At 40.8% G+C, this 20,032-nt stretch overlaps 1 protein-coding gene across 4 annotated transcripts; it reads left to right on the top strand.

Annotated features, from left to right (window-relative positions):
- Nucleotides 1-27: 27 nt before the first annotated feature.
- Nucleotides 28-10,429, top strand: si:dkey-28n18.9 (sorting nexin-6). Of its 4 annotated transcripts, none has more exons than XR_007112557.1 (15): nucleotides 28-335; nucleotides 537-644; nucleotides 748-855; nucleotides 1,496-1,556; nucleotides 1,688-1,812; nucleotides 3,421-3,504; nucleotides 3,594-3,668; nucleotides 3,762-3,792; nucleotides 4,630-4,717; nucleotides 4,852-4,891; nucleotides 4,981-5,067; nucleotides 5,182-5,271; nucleotides 5,542-5,607; nucleotides 6,667-6,891; nucleotides 9,684-10,429. XR_007112557.1 is itself a non-coding variant. In XM_047582118.1 (14 exons), the coding sequence occupies exons 1-14, from the start codon at nucleotides 330-332 to the stop codon at nucleotides 6,760-6,762; spliced, it is 1,065 nt and encodes a 354-aa protein (XP_047438074.1). In that variant the 5' UTR covers nucleotides 28-329; the 3' UTR covers nucleotides 6,763-7,773. The 4 variants fall into 4 exon arrangements, 2 of the variants coding, with proteins under 2 accessions (XP_047438074.1, XP_047438073.1); XR_007112556.1 differs by lacking the exon at nucleotides 9,684-10,429 and adding an exon at nucleotides 9,129-9,596; XM_047582118.1 differs by lacking the exon at nucleotides 9,684-10,429 and having other exon boundaries at nucleotides 6,667-7,773.
- The last annotated feature ends 9,603 nt before the right edge of the window (nucleotides 10,430-20,032 follow it).

The following is a 20,032-nucleotide window of genomic DNA, read 5'->3' as shown; positions in this document are numbered from 1 at the left end:
AGCTAGATAAGCGAGTGGACCGTTATGCCACTTTTTCCTGTGTGGGTGTGTCGAAAGGTCCAGAGTTACTGACTAACACACTATTAACTCATCTGTTTCCCTGTGCCAGCACTTTGCATTTGGCTCCGTTTTACTCCAGTCCTCTCAGGACCATTGTGCACTTTGACCCAGAGGATATCCTGTGCCTCCTCAGCAGTTGGAAGCTTGAGCACAACGAAAGCCAGCAGTCAAAAAGACTTCTAACTTGCCTTACACATTCGTACTGAGACAGAAGTAGATTTAAACACTCAACACATACACACTGGGATTGCAGAACTGAAGCCGTGACAATGATGGTAAGTCGCCTGAACATGTTGTTTTTTTGAAAATCTTTGAGTGTCATGTGACGACCCGTTACTGCAGGAAGACGACATCTAAGAATAGCTTAAGCTTTAGTTAAGTTTTGTTTTCCCTACCTTTACATAAAGTTTGCATACAAGCGTGAATATAATCTTGGCTTGCACAGATAACATTAACTGCCGCATTTTGAACTGCAGGAAGAAGTGAATGAAGTGTCTGTCCTTAGTGTACATGGTCATAGCATCACAGTGACAGAGGCGCTGAAAGAGGGGGATGCTCTTACCTTTCTGATTGTGTCTGAGAAGGTGAGAAAATGATTTTGATTTTGCTACTTAGATGTGATATAAGGCATTGGGCACTACCTTAACTCCTGAAACTGCAAACTGTTTCGTCTCATGTGTGCCTCAGCTGTCTGGGACGGGAGAGTACCCTGTGGACCGGACCTATGAGGACTTTGAATGGCTGCAGCAGCACCTGTTCTCCCAGGAAGCTGTTCCTGGGATACATGGAGTCATAGTCAGTAATTCAACTAATCCCCCGTTTGATTTCTAAACATAACACGTGCATGTTTTTTTCTGACAATAACACGTGAAGAAGACTAATAATATAAAATTATAGTTGTCCAGTCAATGAAGCGACAAAGCTAAATGTGGAACCTGTATCTGTTCCTGTAGTTTAACTGGTGTTGAATTTGCAACTCAGGGCTAATGTTGAGCTACATTCTTTACATATTAGAAGTGATAACATTAAAAGCACACAATGCTTTTTCTGCTAAATATGCTCCAGGTTATGAAGAGCTTTTTGTTTCTTTTATAATCCTTCCGGCTTTCCGTTTGTTCCATCCACCTATTCTTTGTAATCAGGAAACAGACATGCTGCAGTACTGCAGAAAATTATACAGAAGATGTGAATGTTTTCTCTTTTAAAAGAACATAACAGGAGAACTTCATGTTCATAGCATGACAGTGTGTGTGCTGTTGCTCTATTGTGAAATTGCACAAAAGAACACATTGTGTAATATCTGATATAGAGTATAAATAAAATGAGCATGCTCTAACCTAACTAAGCACTGAATAATGAAATACATTCATTATACAGAAACAGAAAACAACAGAATAGTGTTGCAGAATAAAATAAAACCTTTTTCCTTTTCAAGTTTCCTCCACTTCCAGCAAAGGCTCAAGTGAATGCATCCTCAAAGGTTCTGAAACAGCTGGGTGAGTACACCTTAAGTCCACCTCTGATAAAAACACATTAAATAAATAAAAAGTTAAATGTAAAATCAGTCAAGTATATTTTGTATCGTACTGCCAGTGTTAGGATCAAACAGTTAGTGGTTTCCCTGCAGGTTTCCTTGCTTTGGGAGAGTGGCAGCCGTACTGTAAAGCACTGGAAACGTTCCTCCGGCAGGTTGCTGCACACAGCATACTCAGCAAAAACAAGGCAGTCGAGGTCTTCTTGACCAGCTCAGACGTAAGTGAACACAAACAGATTTTTTTCAGGCCCAGTAAAAGGACAGCATTTTATGTCACAGCAGGGTTTAATGTGGTAGCTTTTTATGATAGAGATAGATTGTAAATGGTTAAACTTTAACTCTAACATTGTTTCAGAAGAAAGATTTGCGTGTGACTAACACATTAGCCTCCAAACACGCGTCCTCACTTCATACCTTCGTCACATGTTGAGATGACAGGTAAAATAGCACTGGGAGTTCTAGTCTGTAGGCTCATTTGTAAACAATGAGTTGCATGCTAGGTTGTCATCATGTCACTATCCACTCTACAGTTGAGGGTTATTATAGTGTACTCCATGGTGCATATGGTGTATTTGTAGATAGACACACAAACAAACCCCTTTGCTGTACGATAAACACATTTGTTGTGTGCCAAAAAATAAATAATAATAAATACACTTGTTAAATAACAAGAAAATAATGTAATAAACTATTAAGAGAAAATAATAAGAGACAATATTAAATAAATATGGAAAATAAAACAAATTAAAAGTATATTAGTAATTAAAGTAAAATTTTTAATCATTTGAATTCATTTAACTTTTTAAGTGTGTACTTAATTGAATTGTGTATATATTTTTATGTTCTGGGCACCATGCTACAGAACAGGTCACCATGATTTTTTTTCTATCTGTAAGAGGCCTACCGCTCAACCTGGCCGAGTGTTTGGCAAGATTCCAATCCAAGGAATCCAAGGAAGAGGAACATTTTCCACACACAACTTGTGCAATAGTATCAATTTAATATTTTAAGCTTCTGGTCATAAGGCCTTCACCAGAGTATTCACAGTACAATGAGCAGGCAGGTTAAAAACAGTCAATCCCACTCTGGTCACAGAATGTAATACACCTGTGCACACTCTGCTGAAAGAAGTCGCACATTCTGGGAAGTATTTATATGCACCAGTGTTTCTCACTACCTGTCTCCTTCCTACACCTGATTCAAATGATCAGCTTGTCATCAAGCTCTGCAGTGACCTGATAAGGAGCCATTCATTTGAATCAGGTGTGTTGGAGGAGGGAAACATTGAAAACATGCAAAAAAAAAAAAGAAAACATGCAGGGCAGTGGGTCCTGAGGACCGGAACTGAGAAACACTGATATACAGACTGATATACAGACACTGTGTGTGTGTGTATTTGTGTGTGTGTGTGTGTGTGTGTGTGTGTGTGTGTGTGTCTGTTTGTGTGTGTGTGTGTGTGTGTGTGTGTGTGTGTGTGTGTGTGTGTGTACTTGTACAGCTATCTTTCCGAGGACCACTTTAATTTTTAAACCATCAAATTGAGGACATTTGAACAAAGTGAGGACATTTTGGCCGGTTCTCGCCTCTTTACTGTTGGTTGTTTGAGGGTTAAAACTCAGTTTTACTGTAAACGTTACAATTATGTTATGATCAGGGTTAGGTTCTAAAAATTCATATACGTACACTATGTATTCAGAAATATTGAATCATTGATAGTGAGTGTATTCTGCTGGTGATCATACATGAATTGTATGAATTGAATGAAACGTGAACGTACCATACTTGACAAAATGTAATCATGGTACATCTTATGTCCTTGTGTCCAGCCTCCAGGAAGACAGAAAGTAAAGAAAAACATTTTCAACAGACTGAGTCAGGCCGTGGAAGAGATGAGAAAAGAGAGCCATAAGGTACCCAGCAGAGACTTATTCTGGGGATGTATGAGGATGCGTTTTTTTGTCGTAGTTTCTTTTTAATGCAGTAATGATTGTGTCTGCAGGATGTGGATGAGTTCTTTCAAACACAACGTGATCATAATCTCACCCTTACTGTCTGTAGCAAGACTGCAGCTGAGGTGAGTCAGTCACCTATTTGTTCTTTGTTCTGTTTATTTCTCACACACCCACTCACCTACTGAGATTTACTGAATTTTTGCTTTTACTTGCAGAAATTCCTGGATGTGGTGCTGACCGAGCAAAGTGAGAAAACTGCTGCTTTCAGAAAGCAGCATGTAATTTAAGTTTGGATGCAGAGATGAGAAGCATCCGCCAGCTGGTCTGATTTAGGATTGGAGCTGAGATTTAACAGCTCATGTGTGTAGCAGCATTCACCAATCAGGCATAACACTATGACCACCTTCCCTACTTCCCTATCTACACATCCATACTTGTTGATTGGGGCTTTTGGGTCCTATGGGTTGAGGGGAGGGGCCTCTGTGGATCATCCCACAGATACTTGATCATTTTGGGATCTAGTGAATTTGGAGGCCAGGTCAACATCTTGTGCTGCTTTTCATAGTTTTTGTGTGTGTGTGTCTGGGTCAGGCTGCATCCTGCTGGAGATGGCTGTTGCCATCAGTGGTATGGGGTGAGGGTGCCATCAATGCAAAAGTATCCCAGCAAAACATTGAATTGTCACAAGAGGGTCAATATTATTTACTTCACCTGTGATTGGGTGGGGTTGGTTGTGGCTCAGTAGGTAGAGCGGGTTGTCCACGTTAGCAGTTCGAATCCCAGAATGTGCCACATGTCAAAGTGTCCTTGAGGAAGACACTGAACACCCACTTGCTCCCAGTGCAACTACCACTGGTGTGTGAATGTGTGTGTGCTTGTGTGAGTGAATGGGTGGATATGTCTCTGACTGTAAAAGCGTTTTGAGTACCTTTGAGTAGGTCAAAAAGCGCTGTATAAAAGCAAGACCATCAGTTTTAATATTGTGGCTGATCAGTGTGTGTAGCATATTAGTATTTGCTCACTTAACTGTTCCAGTTCTACTGGTCACAGGTCTGGTGTGTTGTATCCTGTGTTTGTTTGTAGAAGTAGCCGTGGCCTGTGGCCACTTCTCTGCTGCTCTGCATCTCTGTGTGGAACCAGGCGAGGACCCGGACAAGCAGGCCTTCTCTAAGTGAGCCCACAACACCTAGACATCAGCCCTGCTGATTACACACAAATACTGCATGGATTTGAACATTTCATTCAAGTTAAAAGAAATTAGCATAGTAAAATTGGCGACAAACTGTAACCATGTTCTACTTACAGGACTTGTGTGAAATTATCAGAAGTCTTTGATTCTATAAAGGTAACGTGTCCTTTTTAATATATAAAAAAAAAATATAGACACAATAGTGTGGCATTGTTTTGAGAAATAATTTGTTTGTGTGTGGGCAGAAAAATATGATGAGTGTTGCTGAGAATGACATTAGCACCCTTGGAGTTGGCTTGGACTTGGAGTCACGTTACCAGGAGGCAGAAAAGGTGTGTTTACTAGTTACTTTAACATTTGTGTCTGTCTGTTGTTGTCTTTCCATCGACAAGTCAAACCCATGTGGAATGTCCCTGTGTGTGATATAATTATTACATCCAATGTAGGAAATGCTCTTTAGGAGAACGTGTAAACTGGTGGAGTTAGAGAACGCCAGGAGGAACGCAGAGAAGGCCAAACCCGTGAAGAAGGCTGCTGTGAGTGTCTGTAGCCATGTATGGTAAACACATTACTGAAGCAGAAGCCTTGTGACCAGCAGATGTCAGCAACGGTCTGCTGTTATAATTCAGTTCTGCACCGATCAGTCACAACATTAAAACCACTGACAGGAGAAGTAAATAACCTACACGATATAAGGAAGTGGTTATAATGTTATGCCTGTTTGGTGTAGAACATGAAGCAGGAAACATGATACAAAGACTAAAGTTGTTTATTGACTGCTGATGACATGCTCTCCCTCCATCCAGATGGAAGAAGTGAAGAAAGCAACAGAGACAGAGTTTAAACACATCTGTGAAGTGGCCAAACAGGAGGTAAAGCACCCAATATAAAACTGACTCTCCAAAGATTATTGTGCAGCATCCATTTTTTTGTGTATTCACTTCCATGTTTAACATTAACGTACCGTGTTTCTCCCAGATCGCACGGTTCGAGGGCGTCCGTCTGCAAATGTTGCAGCAGGCTCTTGTTCAGTGGTGTGAAAAACAACTTCTTACAGCTAGAGAAAGTGCTGACCAGTTGAACCAGCACCTGCAGGCCTTTAGAGGGATGGCCTAGTGACCTCAATAGCACCTCCTTAATGAAGCATCTTCAGAACGTCTAAACATAGCATGGGCTAACCCCTAGATGTCCTTCACCCTCTGGTGCTGTAGTTTTATTTGATTCAATTGCAATCTGTGTAAAAAAATAAATAAATAGAGAGAGAAAGAAAGAAAGAAAGAAAGAAAGAAAGAAAGAAAGAAAGAAAGAAAGAAAGAAAGAAAAAGGAATGTAAAGGATAAAGGGACATTCTTGATAAGCGCCCAGGTAAAAGGGATGATTGAAAATCTTAGCAGTGGGCTTTGTCACCTGTTCATTGTGTGTGTGTGTGTGTGTGTGTGTGTGTGTGTGTGTGTGTGTGTGTGTGTGTGTGTGTGTGTGTGTGAATGTACTGTATATGTCCTCACTGCCACATTTGTGTGTGTGTGTGTGAATGTACTGTATATGTCCTCACTGCCACATTTGTGCTGAGAGTGGTTTGTGCTGCTCTCTTCTACATCAGCGGTCACACAAAAAATAAAATAAAGTGTGATGAATTGATTCCCAAAGCACCTGCTTGCCTTTGTGTGTGTTTCTTACTGCTGGACCATTAATCAGTTGGTTTGACTGCTCCTGCAAGGACATGGCAGCAGCAAGGAAGGACACCCTGCGTTGGCTTTTTGTTTGTCTATTGAAACCAATGTGGCTTTGTAAAGATCTGTTCGCAATTCCCTCTCACAGATTGTTTTATTTTCCATGTGATTGTATGAAACCTTAAATTCAAAACTTGGTACTAATTGTTTTGGACTCATCTCATTGTTATCCTCCACACCTCTCTCCGCCATGGACTATAGGTTCATATCTCATCACCACTGAGGGTTTCATCTCATCTGTTCCGACCTGCGATTGCTCTGCTGGGTGAGGAGGTGGGAGGAGTGGTTTCCATTTGAAAGAAGGAGACGGAAGGAGAAGGAGAGATAGATGGCTGGTCTGCTAAAAAGATGTGGTGGAGTAGGGGTTTGGCCATAGACTGTAAATCAAGATGGTTGGCGAAACTGCTCCTCAAAAGTGAAGCTATAGTAAGTAGAGCTCCCCCTGTTGACTGACTGCATTATAGGTCATAAGCTCCATTTCCACCTTGTTAGTGGATGGGACTTGGACCATAAAAACAATTCAGCATTTATTTGTAACTGGTGGAGTTAGAACAGAATGCAGAATTAATTAAGCAAAAATGCAAGTGAGTCTGGAGGAAGTGTGAGCGACTCATCGATAACGCGTCAGCATGGTTCTGCCCTTGGACTGTACTAGATGGACTCTGGCTGCAAAGTTGCAAGATAGTGCCACCCATATCGCATATCCAATCGAAAAACAGCACCAGTTCAGCCAATGCAAATAAGGAGGGAAGCATTTGCCATATTTATATACAGTCTTTGAGTTCGGCCCATTTTACAACAAATGGGTGGTAAATGAACATTATACCACAGAATGCAGAGTACACGTTTTCACTCCACCTAAAGTGGTTGCATTAATGAGGGGAATAATTCTTGGTAATGCATGGCTCATGCTGTTCTTCCATTGGGATTTGCCTGGTCTTTATTATCTGCACCTGTACTACCCTTCCTCACCCTCAGGGAGGTGACAGATCTCATCAACTGTACATTTGTAACAATATTTGACAGGTGTCTGTGGTCTTGACAACTGTATATGCATATGCAGTTTAAACAAGTCAATCTACACTTACAGTAGTGGCTCTGTGAGGCTACAGTTTGAGCTAGAATACATATTCTCATTTGGAAGAGACCAAAATACTAAGAGGCTAATATTATACGTTTTACTTTAGCATGTACTATATGTATGCTAGCATTTGAGAGGCAAATCTCATCTCATCTCATCTCATCTCATCTCATCTCATCTCATCTCATCTCATCTCATCTCATCTAATCTCATCTCATCTCATCTCATCTCATCTCATCTTCCATACCACTTAATCACTAAGGTCGCAGGGGTTGCTGGAGCCTATCCCAGCTGGCATCACCCTGGACAGGTCGCCAGCCTATCACAGGGTTAACACTGAGACAAACAACCATTCACACTCACACTCACACCTAGGGTCAATTTAGGGTCACCAATCAGCCTAACGAGCATGTCATTGGAGGTGGGTGGAAGCCAGAGTAGCTACCCAGAGAAAACCCACGCGGACACAGGGAAACTGCAAAACATGCAAGGCCTGAGCTGGACTTGAACTGAGGCAAATCGAAACACCAAAGTCCATGGACATATTGTCTGTGCGTCGGGACACTTCAGTGGTGTAGGTGTGAGAACACCACTAAAAGTGAGAGCATCACTAAATTCATGAATGTTTATCCCAGTGTTTAATTTACTACCAACCCATTAAATAGTTGAAACACTTCAGCCTGGACCACAGTGGTGTACTCACAGACTGACACTAGAATTAAATTACTACATGTGAATGTGAGAACAATTTGTTAATCAGCATTCCCAAAGCAAGCATTTTGATATGGTAGGCTTGACCCAGTTAGAATAAACCTGTAAAGAATTAAAAGTTAAAACAGGACATTTCTTTTATTGAGTATAGCATAATATAAACTGCACCTCAGCATCTTGCTGTTTTCATATTCTGTAAGTATGTGCACCGATCAGCTACAACATGATAACCACTGACAAGAGAAGTGAATAACATTGACCATCCTGTGGCAATACAATGTTCTGCTGGGAAACCTTTGGACCTGTTATTTAGACATGTACCTGGGCACCCTCAGAAGGCCCATATACTTTCTCTGATGAGTCATAACTGTTTTGGAGGCACAAGGGAAACCTACACAATATTAGGAAGGTGGTCATAATGTTATGCCTGATCTATGTACATCTTCTGATTCACTGAGAAACATGAGATCACCTGCATGTCACCTGGAATGACATAAACCTTTTATATTTCTTTTTATGTTACCAAGATCATTAGCAATAAAAAAACACATCCTCTCTCTCTCTCTAGTACATCATATCAGTCATTAAATCCACCAATTTTCACTATTAGGTTTTTTGCTCCTTATTTTCTTGGTTTGTTGGTTTTAACGAGGGCACGGTAAATTTTAAACATGAGAAATTTATCGACCGCTTTTTATTGATTTTATGGCTTTACTTCTGTATATTCTGTATAACACGTATCAGTAGAAGCCTGTGAGTCATAAGCCTCATGCTGTACTTGCAGTAAGCAACGCGAGTGGAAGAGTGTGCGTTTTTCCACAGGATTCATCACCCTGCAACATCATTCTCTGTGTTATTATTCATTATTCAGGATGCTTCCATCCCCGCTGCTTGTCACTGTACTGCACCAGATGAATTTCACAACGGGGGAGCATCATTTCTCCTGCTTTCATTCTAGTACTGTGTGTGCGGGTGAATCCACACACACATGCACAAACTCTAATAAGAGCTCTTTTCAACTGCTGAGACCATGACCCAGATGAAGGACACAGGGATCATGGCAACGCTCTCAGTGTGTGAGGGGGCATCCCATTGAAAACTCACTTAGAGGCGATTTACAAAAGTAGCTCATTACTAGAGGAAAGGACACACTCATATCGCCCTGTGGCTTGACAAGGACTGGTTTGTCAAGTGCAAAGTGAAGGGAGTAGCCTGTTTGAATACAAGGCCACTACCTCAACGCTGCACCACATCAATTGGTATTCTTATTGATTAGCAAGTTTTGATCCGTATTTCCACCGGAGACGTTGCATTGTTTCAAGATGATTCTTGTGAGTGCAGAAAATTGGCAGCCTTTTATTTTAATTTGTTATGACTTTAATATCAAAGACTGATGCACTTTTTATGCTTCTGCATCAATCTACAGAATCAGCGCAGACCTTTCACAGACCCTGATGCCCTAACCTGACATGCACCTCCACAGAAATGTAACTACGCGTCAGAGCGACGCAGGCCACAAGAGCAGTGATGGGTCTGATCGTAGCATGTTTCTGCTTTAGTCTGCTTCTCCGTCTCTGCAGTTTCCAAATTGATTGTTGTGGATCAATAAAGATGGAACCCATCGAGGAAAGGTTATCTGAGGTGGCTCAGAGATACAAACACTTGTATGACCCATCTTGAGCAGTATTTCAGCAAAGATTTCAGTTGTAAATAGAAACAAACAAACAAAAAAAAACTGATTGGAAAAAAAAGACACAACACCAAGTAGTGTTTGTGTGTTTCTGTACCTGACAGCTGTAACAGATGTCTCCGCCTCACCAAGAACAAAGGAAAAACTTCACTGAAGCAGAGACGAGCTGTTCTTCTATCTCTTCTATATACACTGATGCCCCAATTGTCAGAAAAAACAGTGCTTTCTACCAGTCCTTCAGATGACCACAGCATTCTCATGGGTGAAATAGATGAAGGCAGATCAGGGAGAAACCAGGAAGTTGAAGTTGTCCAGCTGAAGCAGACTCACAACTACATCTGATTTAGAATCACCAATGAACCTAACGAGTCTTTGGATGGTGGGAGGAAACCAGAGTACCAGGAGAGAACCCATGCAGACACAGGGAGAATCTGGCTAACAGAAAGGCCCCTGTGCTGACCCTAGGAAGTAGGAGGAATGAATAAACTAAAATCTTAATTCTGTATTCACTCGCATGCTTCTCCTGTCATAATGTCCACGGCTCCTTGGCTGTGCTCCGTCACAAATTAGTGAGTGTGTTGCAGCCTGGTTGAGTCAATCCAAGGTTGTTGGCACCTCATTAAATCTAATCACTGCCGTACTCAGACTCATTAAAAGTTTGTCGGATGGAGAACGATGCAGGAGAAGAAGGGGAGAAAGAGATGCCATAACGCCATAATGCAGATGCCCCAGCCATCCTTAGTTTATACAGTCTCACATCCTATTCTGAATGAGCAGCAGAGCACAAGGTAAATACTACAAAATAGAGCTCATCATCCCTAAAATCAGCCCCTGTGGCAGCACTCCAGCAATGATTTGGAGAGTGGATACTGTATCAATTTTCTCCCGTTGCAGGGCAAAGCATTAGACTTGCTAATTTAGTCCATTTGTTCACTGCTGAATGGAACCATAAATATTAATAGATCCGTCCTTTCCTCCTGGCTGCTCGTCACACGTTCAAGGGACTGCTGGTGATGGTATGATGTTGTTAATTGGGTTTGCAGGAACAATGTCAGCAGCAAACCTATGGACAGGTTGACATGCCGAGGTGAGGACTTGCCTGCCATTTGTACAGAGTTCACGGGATGCACTGTGAAATGGAAAACACTACGGAGGAGAGGAGGAGGTGCTTGTCGGCTCACATTTTTAACAAAGCGATCATGTTTTCCTGAGCAAGTGTACAATATATCAACAAGTACTCATCGTAGAGTGCATGCTGTTACGTAAACAAAACAAATGCATCCATTAGAATAAAATCAATTATTCATCAATTTTTCCACCACTGTTTGGAGCACAGAGGCGTGGCACCAACGCACATCAGGCTTCTCACTCCAGAGGTCATTTTGTCACATGCTTTCAACATGTGGCTTTTCTCAATTGCTCGATCACAGAAAAGCACACCGCCTGCCATGTGCTGCTTTGTTACTGTAACATCTAGTGTGGTAACACTTGCATGGAAACTTGCATGACAATAAGGGAGAGTTGAAGGAAAAAACTATATAAGAATATATCTCTGTTTTCCACAACTCTTGAGGTTCTTTATGAGTCTTTAGATTTTTTTCACAAGTCTTTTTTTCAGACTTATATAAGTGGCTTTGTTTCAGCCTTGAAAAAGAGGAAACTTCTTCAGCCTTCTCACTGTGTTTTAGCGAAATAAGTTATCGTTGGAAAAGTCTTTACCTGTCAGCTACTTTACTGTGCAACTGGAGCTGCACAGGATTCACTGTTTTGTCCAAGGACACCACAGCGGGGTGAAATTTGTTGCCAAAGGTCTTTGGACAAAGGACAGTCTCTCTGCTCACTACTCTGCTTTCATGTTCCAAATAAAACATATCAAGGGCAAATCAACCAGATGGAAAGTCCTCCCTGGTCCGACAGCGGACAGAGGTTCAACATCTGTTGCAGAGATGTTTCCAAGCACACTCTGGAGCTCAAGACAAGTCTCACCTCACATCCCCTGCTGTTGTTTCCTCTGACTCAGACTTGGCAAAGAGATACAGATGGGATCGCAAATGTCCTCTGGATACCGCTATTAAATTTCACTTTGAGATAATGCTCGCTAAAGTCTCATTAAATCCCAGTCAGGGATAATACATGGTAAACTCCCATAATGATTTGATTAGACGGCACGTGGCCTGCCATCCTGCTGATTGTGTTTTTAATCAGATCCTTCCTGTTGCAGAGCAAACAACAGCTAAGAGGAGGAAAAAGAAGAAAGAACAACGCTACACAAACTGAGCAGGGGGTCACAGTTTCCTATTGTCATATACTGATTTTGGCACTAGATACTTGATTTTTTTTTCTATGAATGTAAAAATTTATAATTTCTCAGAAACTCAATCATTTGATTAATTTAACTTATTTGTGTTATTTATTATGTTTTGCACTTGCTTGGACTCCCATGCACTGCTTTGTTGTTTAATGGCAGCACATTATTCATTTTAATACAGCTCCCGTGTCAAACTAATTGCTCACTTTGACACAATCGTCGGCATACACAATACGTGAATTAACATTCACTGTTTGTTTAATTTGTGGTATGTTTTTATAAACAAATACAAAGAAGACAGGACCAGACAAAACAACAAAACAGCAACAAGCTGGGAATAACACAAAAACCAAAAAGCCAACAGAAAGATCAGTTCTAGTTAAGTGTGACAGCTACATTATGCAGTATAGAGTGAAATACAATTTTGCGCTAAAGAGAGAGAGAGATAGAAAAAAAATGAAAAACCTAATACAGATATATATATATATATGTATACAAATGCTCCTGTTAGTATATCAGAAATATTTATGTTAATATAGTATGCTTTCCATATTCCATATTTCCATGTTCAGAGGCATTAGTAGTTTTGGAGTCCAGAAGACAGGTGAGGAAGTCCAGAGGTATTCCATTACTGTCATATCCATCCCCGCACTGAGGGGGGCCTAATCTTTTTTTTTTTTTTTTTGCACCAATGAAATCTGTATTCTTTTTTTTTGTTTGTTTGTTTTTTGAGAGGGGCTTATCTGAGATCCAGTGCTGAAGAATATTTTTCCTGGCACAAAATGTCATAACATTATGCAGTTTTTTTCCTGATATATATATGTTACACAGTCACTCGAAAAACCCAGAAAGAGGGAAACCGTGTCCTTCCTCAGAACCTTTTGCATTTCAAACATAACACCACTCCTATATTTTTGTATTTTTACACAGTATTTTTTTTTCTTTGTATTTTTATTGAGCCTTTATTTATTTATCTATTTCAGACAGGAGATCAGGCCAAGAGCTGCAGCGACATAGTTTCAATATATTCCTGATTTATCGCTTTGTTTTGTCTTTGGTCCTTAGCTGTTTGTCACCTATAATATTTATTAAAATAATTTTCCAACTTCTTCCTCCCATTTGTGTCCTGCATTATGGGATCAACATCACGGGAAACCTTACGGAAGTAAGGTCACCTAACTTCTGTGCATGCATAAGCAGATGGAAGGATTGTTTTTACCTGCACTTATGAAACTTGTGTCTGTGTCAAGTGAATTTAAGATCTTCAGTTCTGAAGGTCTGCCTTTAGTTTAGTTTGTCTTTTGCAGAACTGATTGATTACCAGCGCCTACAAAGAGTTAGTGCAGTTTATATGATAGCCATAAATAAATAAGTAGTGCTTTAGCACACATATGGTACAGAGCTTCTTAAAGTATTATGAAGATGAGTCAGCAGCTGTCTCTGTGCTCCCTGCTTATTCAGACTGTGTGATTTATCATCACATCCACCCGTAATTTCAGGATTACCCATAATATTTAATTGACTTTCCATGCCCTTGCACTTAAAAGAAATGTGTGATTTTACTTTAACTGTAGTATTTTTATTTTTTTATTTTTTTTTTAGATCTGAAGTTGCATAATTTGCAATAGATAACTATGTGCGTTATAGGAAGACTAGTTAGAACCCAACAAGACATTGTGGATTTGAAACATTTGGTGGATAAAATTAACAAAAAAGAAAACAGGAATGCAATACAAAGCACATTAGAAACAGTGTTAAGCTGTCCATGTTCAGAAATTGCTGACACACGGGTGACCAGGATTCAAATCCCAGTTAGGGAAAAAGTACATACTATGAGGATCCTTTAAAAGATTTTTTTCCCCTGTAGTGCAGTGTTGGTTGTCATAGATTCAGTAAGTGAGGATTCTCAGCTAAAGCTACAAATATTTCTCAGTAGTTGCACTTAATTTCACGTATTTTACATGAAAACACCAACTGAGTGTTAAAAATAGCTGTTAGTGAAACGCTCTGATTGTCACGTCAGCCTTGTGATTAATGCTTGAATAAATGAATAGTTTTAATAGAACAACAAAAACATAGCTAAAGCTACATATTCTGAGTCTCTTCAAAACTATTCTCAGTAGTTGGATTTTTTTATTTGGCCTTTGTGCATGAAAGCTCAGTTGAGTCTTTTAAAAAAAGACCAGTTGAGAAGCACTGATGTAAAGCACTAAAAAAGTATAGTGTACCTGTAATTGATGCAACTGTGTGTATTGTAGGTGATGTTTCTTTTGTTGCCGTTTTAACTATTTAATCAGTATTATGTATTTTAGCCCACGCACCAAATTTCACCACCAGCTCATGGTGATAGCCCATGACAACATGGGATGGCGGGTGACTCCAGGACAGTGAAACTCATTGTTAAGTCTTCCTGAAGTGTTGCGGGCCTAACGTGGACCTAATGAAACATCGGTGAAGGGAGGTGCCCACTTGAAAACCCCAATGATGTGCCGCCTACTGCCTACTGCTAGGCTAGTTAGCTTTTTATTGGTTGCTAGCTGGTAGCTGACTGCTAACTTACTGGTTGGTTTTCCTTTTCTGATCCCCGACTAAAGGTGGTGGCCTCTGCTGCTGCTGCCAAAAAATGACATGAACTGAAACAGTTCATCTGGGGCTTCCCAATCGGCAGTAATTACGTTGCTCTCTTTTGCTGTTATTCATGTAGGACCTTGCAACGTTAAATTTTTACGCTTTATAAAGACCGACACAGGCTGATACAAGCGCAAACATTAGCTAAGCTAAGCTAGCTGAACGAAGTAGCTTCCTAGTAGTGTTGAATCGGTCCTTATAAAGCATAAGATAAAATTTCTCGCCACAGGGTCCTAGATGAATAACAGCAAAAGAGAACAACAGATTTACTGGCAGCTGGGGAGTTCCAGGAGAACTGTCAAATTTTCCTACAGCTGTTTTTTTCCTGTAGCTGTATCTATCATAGTTTTGTCTATTTGCGCTAATGTCATGCTATTTTTTTTTATGTTTTGCTCTATATTGTATGGGGAGCATATTTTTATAATTCAACAACAACCCCATCAAAATATGGTCGCACTACTCAATGCATTCATATCAAATCAATATCCACCTCACCAGACCCATGTAATTAATCCCAGCATGTATTGACGTGAATGTGTTGACCTAAGTGTGAAATAAGCCCAGGCTCTGCCGCACAAATATGGCCTGATCCAATGCAATCACAGCTGGGCACAATGGTAGGGCACGATGTTGGCCCTGAAGAATGAATCGGCCATCACAGCAGTGTGATACGGTGGCTCAGAGTAGGATCTTGGGAATCCAAAGTGGGAGGCAGTTACATCAGCCGGGGTCATCACTGCAACAGAGAGCCAAGATGCTTTAAGAGACCTTTTTCTTGTTGCACAAGAGGGCATGACCTTTCCAACCACCACAATGGACCTGTTGGTAGTTTTCAGAGAGGCAGGAACTGGGCTATTGGTTTGTGGTGGGAGAGTCCAGGTAAATACAGTACACATGCAGTCCAATAAATACAGTATTATGGATTTCTGCCTCTTTCCCACAGGAAAACCCATCAACTCAAAACTGGATGATTTACATTCAGCAGGGTACAGCCTGACACACACACAAATGGTTTAGAAACAACTCAACCAACATGAAACATGAAAGGTGTTATGTTGCGATGTATGTGGTTTAGCATGTTGGACTTTTCAATTCCACTTCTGTCTCTCAAAACTGAAGTCACATTGTATATAGTGAGTGATATGATCCCAGAAATGCTAATGAATGGTCATATTTTGGGGTTAGATGTCCATGTTGCCCTATTATGGGCAACATTATCCAGCATTTGCATCATATCTGTGGGGGGTTTCTGCGGCAACGAGCTATGGACACCATACCATACTGCTGTGATTCATTCTTCAGGGCCAACATCGTGCCCTACCATTGTGCCCAGCTGTGATTGCAATGGATCAGGCCATATTTGTGCGGCAGAGCCTGGGCTTACTTCACACTTCTGTCAACACATTCATATAAATACATGGTGGGATTAATTACATGGGTCTGGTGAGGTGGATATTGACTTAATATGAATGCATTGAGTAGTGGGAGCATAATTTGCATTGTTGAACTATAAAAATATGCTCCCCATACAATATAGAGTAAAACATAAAAAAACAGTGTGACATTAGCGCCAATAGACAAAACTATAATAGCACAGCATGGATTGAGTTGAGGACACCTGGGCCTTTCAGTAGGAAATCATTGAGACTCACCCCTCTGCACTTTTGACTCCTCTTCCAGACCAGTTTCACCAGAGTTCTGATGGAGTGGGGGTTGGGTGCGATGAGGGAGCTAATGTACCGTACTGGGCCAGTCCATTCACGAAGGACGTCTTTGGTCAACTTCATTGAACTTTAGCAGCATAAGCATCCTTCCACTATGGTTCCCTGGCCAGCTGCCTCTCAGTCCACAAGAATGTGGCCTCAACTGCACTCCTGTTGCTTGGTAATGTGGCTGGATCTTCCATCCAGGGGTACTTGATGTGCCACTGAGGCCTCTCACTGTGGTCATCAGCAACTACATATGTGAGCCCACTCTTTACCACCTCCAGCTCGCTTTCTTCATCAAGGGTCATTTCTTTGCCACCTGGCTGACAGTTTCCGCAACGTCAGCCCCCCAACATCTTGGGACACAGGCAGCACCAATGTTGTCCCATTTCCACCAGTCAAGTAAGTTAGATGTAGTAGCAGCACAGCTGGATTTCTGAGGCCTGCAGCTCAACTCAACAGTCTCCACCTACAGCCTCTGTCAGGCAATAGTGTCTTTAAGCTTTAATAAACCACAGCAGCCATCTAAACAACTGCCTCTGATTTTACTTGACAGTTGTCCTGTGATCTGAAAGTCAAAGACAGAAGACACTTGACTTTAGCATTGCAATGACAGAGCTCACCAATTGCAATGACAGCTATGCATTTAACTAGCATAATATTTGATTTGATTCATTTGACAATGTCATATACCAAAACATAAGTGGAAAGAAAAAAGGAAAAAGGAAAAAGTCAAGATAACAAGGGGAGGGTCAGAACAGTAGATCTAACAAAGCAAGAATGACATATATATTAATCAAAGACAGCCATACAATTATACTCAACAAGTTTTTCTCTGCATTAACAATCAGTTAATGCTATTTCAGTGAAATGATGTACAATGTATGGCCCGTCTCACCACTCAGTTAAATCAAGCTAATTACAAACTGTGGTCTTTAGAGATAAATATATCATGAACATTTCAATACATCAGCCTCATTTCTCAGTGGCCCCTCATCTGATCACTTACAAGTCTGGAAGAGGAGGTGATAGAAGCCACAGATATCAAGACAAGACTAGTGACTAGTGAGCATCAAGGCCACGGTCCAAGATGAATCATCACAAATCCAAGGATACATCAAGAAAATGGCCCCAAATGATGAACTACTAAGAGAATGTCTCAGACGTAGAAACCCAATGAGTGTGCAGAGGAAGAGGAGCAGACACCTGATGGACAAGCCCCTACATGACATCTACCACCATCAAATTGAAGAAGTGCCTGATATTGGGAAAACCTACCAGTGGCTAGAAAATGCTGGACTGACAGTACAGAGGCACTAATCATGGTGGCACAAGAACAGGCCCTAAGCATAAAAGCCATAGAGGAGTGGAGTGGATCAGACCCAAAGTGCAGACAAGAAAACAACAAAACAGGAAAGTCCATTTAGTCTCAAAAGTTCTATGTGGCGGGCCGCTCCGGAGGATGGCTGGGAGGCCAGGAATACGTGGTGGGTCACTCTGGAGGATGGCAGAGAGGCTCACAAGACGTAAGGAACGTAGGCGTGGGCTGCAGGTGCGGCGACTGGCTCAGGATCAGGAACGTGGCTATGACACTGTGCAAAGATGCCCCTGAGACAGTCCAACACCTAGTAGCAGGGTGTAAGATGCTAGAGAGATTAGCATACATGAAGAGACACAACCAAGTGGTCGGGATGTTTACAGAAACATCTGTACCTAGACTGGACTAGAAGTAGCCAAGTCCCAATGGGCCACAACACAGAGAACACCAGGCCCAAGGTTCTGTGGGACTCCAGCTTCCAGACTAACAATGTGGTCCTGGCTAACCAACCAAACATAGTCATGGGGGACAAAGAGCAGAAGAAGGTGGTGGTGATAGATGTGGCGATACCAGCTGACGCCAACATCAACAAGTGTGAACCTCATGGTAGCAGGAGCACTCAGGGAAGTGCAGGTCCACGTGGCTCCACTCTCGGGCCATACTGTGCAGACTCCAGCTCCAAATTTGCAAGATGGCACCTCCCTATCCCAGAGAAAATAGCCCCAGTTTGACCAGTGCGAGGAAGTGGAGATGTGTCGTCCATATATGTCCATGGTCAAGAACGAGAGCAATCCTCCAGAAAAGAATAACGTCACTCTCTTCTCGCATTGGCCTAATGTTGTCTAATGTGATAATGAGTATGTTGACAGTTATGTTTACGCATATATGTATGTATGTATATAAATTCACTGACCTTGATTTTTTACATGAAAATGAAACATTTTTAAAAAGTTCACAAAAGTGCAGAAAAAACTCTACAATAACAATACCAAGTATTTCAGCAAGTGCCCTACAAAGGGTTAAAGTGCAGGCTGAATGTTAAGTGTACTAAATTCTCTTAAGAAGAGCTTGTTCATAGCGCTGTGTCCTGTACATGTCTGAGAGACTGCTCTTCTCTCACATTCTGCCTGGGTGGTGATTGTTCTTCATGTGTCATTCAGCTGAGCCTTGGAGGGGCTCTAAGGCTCTGTGATAATAAAAGATAATTTTTGCTGCTAGTAGCAAGATTCAAGATCAACGTTATTGATCCACGTAGGGACATTGTTTTGTCCAAGTCTCAAGCAAACAGAGAACATAAATGTGACCAGACATAGAAAAAATAGAATAAGATAAAAATAAAAATAAAATAGTGTAGTGCAAATATGAGGTAGTAATTACAAGAAAATATTCTGAAAATATACAGTCCAATCTACAATCACAGACATGAGATATATATGTGTACATTTTAAAGTGTCTCAGTGTTTGTTAAATAGCAGTTGCAGAACATCTACAGAAAAGGATGCAACTCAGAGTAAAATAAATTACATGAGTTATTTGATTTCATATATATATATATATATATATATATATATATATATATATATATATATATATATATATATATATATACATACAGGAATAAACAATGTTTCAGCAACAAATAAACCCAATTAGAACACAATATATGGTACTTTAAAATTCTCTAACTAGATCAAGATGTGTCAACTTTGAGATGTAATGAACTATTACAGAGAGAATTATTGTAGTAATTGTAGTAAGCAAAGAGAGAAAGCGGAAAACAAATCAATAAAAGTGATTGTGAGAACAATTTTAGCAAGGTTTACCAGCCATGCAGCTGTCTCACACTGTCCTATCTCTGTCATCCTTTCAGAATGAAGCAGCCAGTTGGAGGCTGACTGGGGTAGAATGAACGGTACAGGAGGAAGACATAGTGGGAAATTAGTTCTTCAGAGAGGAAAGGAGGGGAACATGGTGATATATAAATTAAGCAAAAGAACAAGAGGAAAAAGAGACCCACACCTTTTCTGACAAAAAGCTATGAATTAATTGGACGCTCTCTAAAGAATCCATATCTTTCTCTCTATGCAGCTGTGGTGTTATTAATCAAAGTCAGACAGCTTAGTGA

This window comes from Mugil cephalus, chromosome 4, assembly GCF_022458985.1.
Source record: "Mugil cephalus isolate CIBA_MC_2020 chromosome 4, CIBA_Mcephalus_1.1, whole genome shotgun sequence".
Lineage (NCBI taxonomy): Eukaryota > Metazoa > Chordata > Actinopteri > Mugiliformes > Mugilidae > Mugil > Mugil cephalus.
Note: the sequence above shows the minus strand (reverse complement) of the source record. Positions and strands in the feature narration are given on the sequence as shown.

What these genes read in the sequence shown, in the direction of transcription:
- si:dkey-28n18.9 (XM_047582117.1), top strand. An exon ending in TTCTGATTGTGTCTGAGAAG is followed by an intron (nt 645 to 747) that starts GTGAGAAAATGA and finishes TGTGTGCCTCAG; the next exon opens with CTGTCTGGGACGGGAGAGTA. An exon ending in TGAGAAAAGAGAGCCATAAG is followed by an intron (nt 3,505 to 3,593) that starts GTACCCAGCAGA and finishes TTGTGTCTGCAG; the next exon opens with GATGTGGATGAGTTCTTTCA.